Below are 7,500 nucleotides of genomic sequence, written 5' to 3'. Positions count from 1 at the left end.
GTGTGTGTGTGTGTGTGTGTGTGTGTGTGTGTGTGTGTGTGTGTGTGTGTGTGTGTGTGTGTGTGTGAGATACCAGCAGTCGTACTTCCGTTGTTATTGTTTCTCAACCCAACATGCACGCCTGTCCTGTTTTAGTCATTCACATTTGTGTCCAAAACTTTTCCTTGTTCTTGGTTGTATCTGAATATTCCGTGCGGAGAAGAGAACATTGCAAATAATAAAAACAAGAATTACTCGATGCAATATGACTAGAATACAAATTTGATTACACAACCATACTGATCAGAATGAATCATATCTAAAAAAAATCTCAATAGAATGATACATAATTATTCAACGCTTATTTCCATGGAAACACTTTCAACTCCGTCCGACGCAAGAGTTCACAGCTTCCTTATAACGCAGTTCGTTGTCAGACCAAGTCCAGCAATACAGTGTTTCTCTCCTTCATTACACCATTATTTTCTTTGCTCTCATCATCAACACACATACATGCTGAACAGCAAAATCATGGACGGAACGTATGCCTTGACAAAATTAATAAACGAAACTCAAACGAATCGTTTTTTTTTTGTTTGTTGTTTTTCTTTTTTTTGCAGGCTAATGCACTGCATAACATCCACCAAACACGTGCATTAAACACCAGGCTATAACAAACCATGACACAATCATCATTATCATCTTCTTCATCGATAACAAAGGGAGCATAGCGCATTTCATTCAGTTTTGTTCAACACATGCACAATGAACTTTGTACGTTTCTCGAGGAATGACATCAAAAATGTTTTCAAAAACACACCCTATATATAATGTATATATAATGTATATATATATATATATATATATATATATATATATATATATGTGTGTGTGTGTGTGTGTGTGTGTGTGTGTGTGTGTGTGTGTGAGTGTGTGTGTTTGAGGGGGGGGGGCGGTATTCTAAAACAGAACAACCAAGGTTTTTCAGAATCGCAATGATAAACGCACTTTATCTGTTGATGTTTCAGAGATACACACACACACACACACACACACAAATAAATCATTTACTGAACATACATTGAGTAATCTTGAGTCTGGTGGATAGCTCGAGGAAGTAGCTTCAAAATGTCTCTTTGTTGATACGTGGAGTGCTGTTAATTTCAATTTGCACGTGCAAACAGCACTTCGAGTGCTGTTAATTTCAATTTGCACGTGCAAACAGCACTTCGAGTACTGTTAATTTCAATTTGCACGCGCAAACAGCACTTCGAGTACTGTTAATTTCAACTTGCACGCGCAAACAGCACTTCGAGTACTGTTAATTTCAATTTGCACGTGCAAACAGCACTTCGAGTGCTGTTAATTTCAATTTGCACGTGCAAACAGCACTTCGAGTACTGTTAATTTCAATTTGCACGTGCAAACAGCACTTCGAGTACTGTTAATTTCAACTTGCACGCGCAAACAGCACTTCGAGTACTGTTAATTTCAATTTGCACGCGCAAACAGCACTTCGAGTACTGTTAATTTCAATTTGCATGTGCAAACAGCACTTCGAGTACTGTTTATTTCAATTTGCACGCGCAAACAGCACTTCGAGTACTGTCAATTTCAATTTGCACGCGCATACGACATGTGCAGTGCAGATAAATTCAATTTGCGCGTGCATACAGCACAAATACTTACAAAATATCTTCACGGTTTCATGAAACCAGTGATTAAAAAAAAAAAAAAAAAAAAAAACACAGAAAGGAAACCAAAAATAAAAACAATACTGACCAGTGACATGACATTTGGATTCATGTGAAACTTCGTAAAATCACGCATGTGCTTAAAATAAACACGGTAACGAGAGAGCCGTGTGAGCGAGCACACGTATACACACACTCGGACACACACACACGCAGATACGTACACGCACACACACACACGCGCGCGCAAATTAACACAAATGCACTCCCTGCATTCCTCTACAGGCAGTCAAGCGGACACGCTGAACGATTCGTATACTACCACCGGATAAATAAAATCACAGCTTTTTTTCGGGGGGAGAGGGGGGGGGGGAAGCAGTGGTGGGTTTAGACCACCAGGAGCACTGTGGTCTTTAATAAAGGAACAAGCACGCTAACAAGAAATACTTTTTTTTTTAAATCACAGAATTCACAGAATGTTGTCGGTTACACTGTAAAAAAATTGTTTTCAAAACAATGATCATAAACATTATTCAAACAAAAAAAACAAACAAACAAAAAAAAAGAATTGAAAGACTAAAATTTTTGTTGGACGTTTTGCGCTTGCTAATACCCCTCTCCCCCCACCCCCCCGGCCCCCCTCCCCGCTCCCGGCCTCTATAATACCACCCATCTCACCTTGCTTTGTTTCCAAATGAGACGCCGGAACCGAAAAATAAAACCAAACTTTAAGGGCACACACACACACACACACACACACACACACACACACACACACACACGCAAACCAACCAAAAAAAACACAAAAAAACAACAACACCACACACACACACACACACACACACACACACACACACACACACAAACACACACACACACACACACGCACACACACACACAGAACCTGTATACACATACGCACGCACGCACACACACACACACACACACACACACACACACACACACACACACAGAGTCAACTGAATTCGCCAGTAAACACGATTATTGTAACATAGACACATTAACTATTTTGGATTTCGTCTCCAAGAATCCGAAAAACAAGATAGGTGCTCTTTTGATTGATTGATTGATACTAATACTTCTATAGCGCCTATCCTCGGTCGGAGACCAAGCTCTAAACGCTTTACAAACACGGGGTCATTTGCACAACAGGCTGCCTACCTGGGTAGAGCCGACTGACAGCTGCCACTGGGAGCTCATCATTCGTTTCCTGTGTCATTCAGTCAGTTTTGAGGCACGCACACTAACATACTCAGACAGACATGTAACATTTTACGTGTATGACTGTTTTTTTTCATTTACCCCGCAATGTTGGCAGCCATACTCCGTTTTCGGGGTGGGGGGGGTGTATGCTGGGTATGTTCTTGTTTCCATAACCCACCGAACGCTGACATGGATTACAGGATTTTTTACGTGCGTATCTAATCTTCTGCGTGCGCATACACACGAAGGGGGTTCAGTCACTAGCAGGTCTGCACATAATGTTGACCTGGGAGATAGGAAAACTCTCCACCCTTTACCTACCAGGCGCCGTCACCGAGATTCGAACCCGGGACCCTCAGGTTGAACGTCCAACGCTTTAACCATTCGGCTCTTGCAATCTGAAGTTCCATTTTTTCAACTTTTTTTTTTTTTTAGGTGAACTCATGAAGTAAAACAGGCCACAATACACTTGTTTTAACACTGCAAAGTGGGAACATTCCATCTTCTGTGCCACTGTCTATTTTAGTTTGTCCCATGACACCAATTCTTTATGCAGTCTCCGTACTCACAGAATGCAAATCAAAAAGAAAAATCCAGTAACCCTTAATAAGGTCTACTGCATAACACGTCAGAAACATCCACTCATCTGTCTGCACCTTGTGCTGTGCACGACTGTTCAATCTTTAGCACAACCGGGCAGAAAAAGGAAGGGGGAAACATCACATTAAAAACATCAACCATGTTTGGCTTAAAAATTGTATTAAAACGAAACAAACAAACAAAAAACTGCAAATAAAAACACAGTAAACAGCGAGCCCATCGATTATTTCTCGTTTGCGACCACTGTAAATTCCTCTCCACTCTTTGCATTTCGTCACAAGAATAATTACTGGAAGGTAGTTAGTAATTGTACATCATGTTGGAGTTGAAAAGATTCTAAAAATATTCTTAAAACGTTTTACCCCTACCCCCACCCCCGGCCAGGCAAAGAAATGAGAGTGTCGTCACCTCGCTCTGTCCACGCTCTCTCTTATCATTACATACATGAAACAATTCATAAAGGCTACATACCGTAACGTAGTTCGTCATAATGTACAGTATGTTGGAGTAGGAAGATTTCAGAAATAGTTTCAAGAGTTTTTTGACCCTCCGAGCAAACAAATGAGTCTGTCGTCATCTTTTTGTCGCTTCTGACAACAGTACAACTCCACCCCCTCTCTCTCTCTGGTTAAAAAACATGAAGACATTCACAAACGTTACCGCAACGTAGTTCGTAAAATGAACAGTATAAAGGAAGAACATGATTTTTTTAAGTTTCTGTAGACTTCTTTTTTTAAAACACAGCAAACAAATGAGTCCATTTATTCTGGCGTGTTGACAAAAAGAAAGAAGAAGAAAAAAGTACACTTTCTGTCTATGATTACGAATATGATGGTACTCACAACAGTTACCGTAACGTAGTTCGTAATAATACACAGTGAGCATGAAAGCATTTCTTTAGTCATAACAAAGATAAAACAAGATCTTCCCTTTGAGATCATCACTTAATAATTCTCGTTCGCCGACCACGGTAAAAAAAACAAAAAAACAAAAAAAAAAAAAAACACCACCACTCTGTCTGTAAATAGTTGACAAGGTACAATTAATTGACAGTATGTACAATACAATATACTCAGTGAATGGTGATCATGCCACGGTCGCAAGAATTCAATGGGAGAAAAAAAAAAGAAGAAAACAAAACTGAGGGAAAAACATGGCAAAATGGCAACCATGTGCAGAGGAAAAGACTTAAAACAGAAATTAAGAAAGAAAAGTTGTTGTTGTTTTGTTTGTTTGTTTGTTTTAAATCGACCAAACAATTGTTCTCGTTTCAGACAACGATACGACTCTTTATGTCTGTAATTACGAACATGAATGAACTAACAATCGTTACCGTAAAGTAGTTCGTAGTTATACGCAGTATGTAGAATACAATTTTTGTTCAGCTTCTTGATAAAAACAACAACAACCGTTCGTTTTAAAAACCCAGCAAACTAGTGACTCCATCATCTTTTTCTCCTGTTTGCTGATTACGGTGACAACAACTCCATCCTCTGTCTAGCATTACGAACATGAAGGAACTTACAACAGCTCGTAACGTAGTTCGTAATACTGGACACGATGCTTGCAACAAGAAATTCAGTGACTGATCAAAAGGATTTGATAGTTTAAAAAAAATAAATAAATAAATAAAAAGAAAGAAAAAAGAAATGACGGCAAGTAAAGAAGGGTTTAATACAAAAAAGAAGAAAAAGAAAAAAAAAAAAATCTAAAAAAAGAAGAAGAAAAAAAAGTTCGATAAAAAAGCCACCACCAAATTCTGACTCCATCATTTATATATATATATATATATATATATATATATATATATATATATATATATATATATAATTCTGCAGTTCGTATGAAAGATAAAAATAAGATGAAAAAAGTTCATTAAAAAAAAAAAAGAGAAAAGTTTAAAACCACCAACCAGTCCACGACTCCATCAGTTGTTCTCGCTGTCGGCCACAGTAAAGCTCCACTCTCTGTATATCATTACAAACTGCCAGGAACACACTAGTCACCACAACGTCGTTCGCAAAGATATACAGTATGGTGGGGAAAAAAGTTTCCGAAAACAATATGACGTTTAATCCCCCACCTCTCTCTCTCTCACACACACGTACCTGTCACATGAGTCCACCGCTTTCCCTAGTTTCCGACCAGGGTAAAACTCTATAATCTGTCCCTCATCACAGACAGCAAGAAATCCACGTCAGTTGCCGCAAGATACGGTTTGTAGGCCAAGCAATATGGCGTTCGGTGAAAGTTGATTCCACGGCCACAAATAAGTTTAATGGAAGAGAGGTGTGTGTGTGTGTGTGTGTGTGTGTGTGTGTGTGTGTGTGTGTGTGTGTGTGTGTGTGTGTGTGTGTGTGTGTGTGTGTGTGCACGTATGCGGGAGAGACATACAGAGAGACAGAGAGGCAAAGAGACAGAGAGGCAGAGACACAGAGAGACAAACACAAAGTCAGTCTGCTCACGTATATTTGTGTGTTCGTGTGTGTGTGTGTGTGTGTGTGTGTGTGTGTGTGTGTGTGTGTGTGTGTGTGTGTGTGTGTGTGTGTGTGTGTGTGTGCGCGCGCGCGCATGTAAATGTATGCCTATGTTTGCACCTGTCTGTCTGTCTGCCTGCCTGCCAACTACTCGATCAGCCTCGTCCTTACTCGAGAAGCGAACCCAGGCCCCCCAGGTCGCCACGGCTCCTGGCGTGGTCCCTGCTGTGTATGAGCTCCTGAATCATTATGTCCACGCTGTCTCTGTCTCTGTCTCCGTCTCCCTCCTTTCTGCACTCCGTGGCCAGGGAGAGGGAAGGGGTGGTGATGGGCGATTCCTTCTCCTCCTCTTTCCCCTTCTCCTCCTTCTCCTCCTCTGTCTTGATCAGCCACCACGTGACCATATCACCTTTACCCTGCCGCCAAGAGCACAGCCAGTGAGAGAAAAAACAAACAAACAACAACGTTAAACGTTAAACACACACACACACACACACACACACACACACACACACACACACACACACACACACACACACAGATTATATACAGAGAGAAAGAGAGAGAGAGATACTCCGAAGCACACACACACGCGCGCGCGCACGCACACACACACAAGCACACACACACACACACACACATATATATATATATATATATATATGTATGTATACAACCACAGGCACAGACACAGACACACACACACACACACACACACACACACACACACACACACACACAAGAAAAAAATCCATATATTATGAATAGGTAGGGGCTTAGATGGATGTGTTCAGGTTGGTTGGGTGTGTGATTCCATCATACAGAAGAAGGGAAAAAAAAGAAAAAGAAATCTCTCGAGAAAGAAAAATAATCCTGTCATGAAAAACTTTTCCCATTCATCACATTCCATATGAGAGGACAGGCTGGACTAGAGACCTAACGAGAGCTGACTGTCACGAACAGAATTTGCTGTTACATAATATAATAATGTTACTAATACCCAGGCTGACACCTCCCGGTACCAATTCTGACCTAGAACACTAACGAAATCATATTTCTCTTCATTTATTGTGCATTTATTCATTCATTCTTCCGGATATTCAGAAATGACGAACTTCTCTTCCCACAACAGATATAATCACACACACACACACACACACACACACACACACACATTCTTACCGCCGGTCTAACGCTCTCAATCAGTTCAAATCCTAACCTACTTAAGAAAAAAAATTCAATTTACTCTAAAGATAACAATGAAAGAGGAGCTTAGACGAAGAACCGAAAGCTTACATTTTACATCCTGAGGATTTACCCAGCTGAACAATATAACGCGTGGTGGTCAATAGCCTGCTGTTTCAGATTCCACATACATTCATCCCACTTTCATCCTACAGCATTCTCTCTACACATTTCATGCTCACATCTCTCTCTTTCTTCATTCAGACAGTGAAGCATGCAGGAATGTGTTCACTGCGCATCCAAACTTCTGACTCTGGCCAGTCCACGACCAATCAGAAGGG

At 40.5% G+C, this 7,500-nt stretch overlaps 1 protein-coding gene across 1 annotated transcript in view; it reads right to left on the bottom strand.

The window, feature by feature from the left end:
* Positions 1–6,141: 6,141 nt before the first annotated feature.
* Positions 6,142–7,500, bottom strand: part of LOC143295079 (atrial natriuretic peptide receptor 1-like) — a 50,635-nt gene continuing 49,276 nt past the window's right edge. The window contains 1 exon segment of the mRNA XM_076606638.1: positions 6,142–6,390. Coding sequence (XP_076462753.1) covers positions 6,142–6,390 — 249 coding nt within the window.

The sequence above is a fragment of the Babylonia areolata genome, chromosome 20 (genome assembly GCF_041734735.1).
Source record: "Babylonia areolata isolate BAREFJ2019XMU chromosome 20, ASM4173473v1, whole genome shotgun sequence".
Taxonomy (NCBI): Eukaryota; Metazoa; Mollusca; class Gastropoda; order Neogastropoda; family Buccinidae; genus Babylonia; species Babylonia areolata.
Note: the sequence above shows the minus strand (reverse complement) of the source record. Positions and strands in the feature narration are given on the sequence as shown.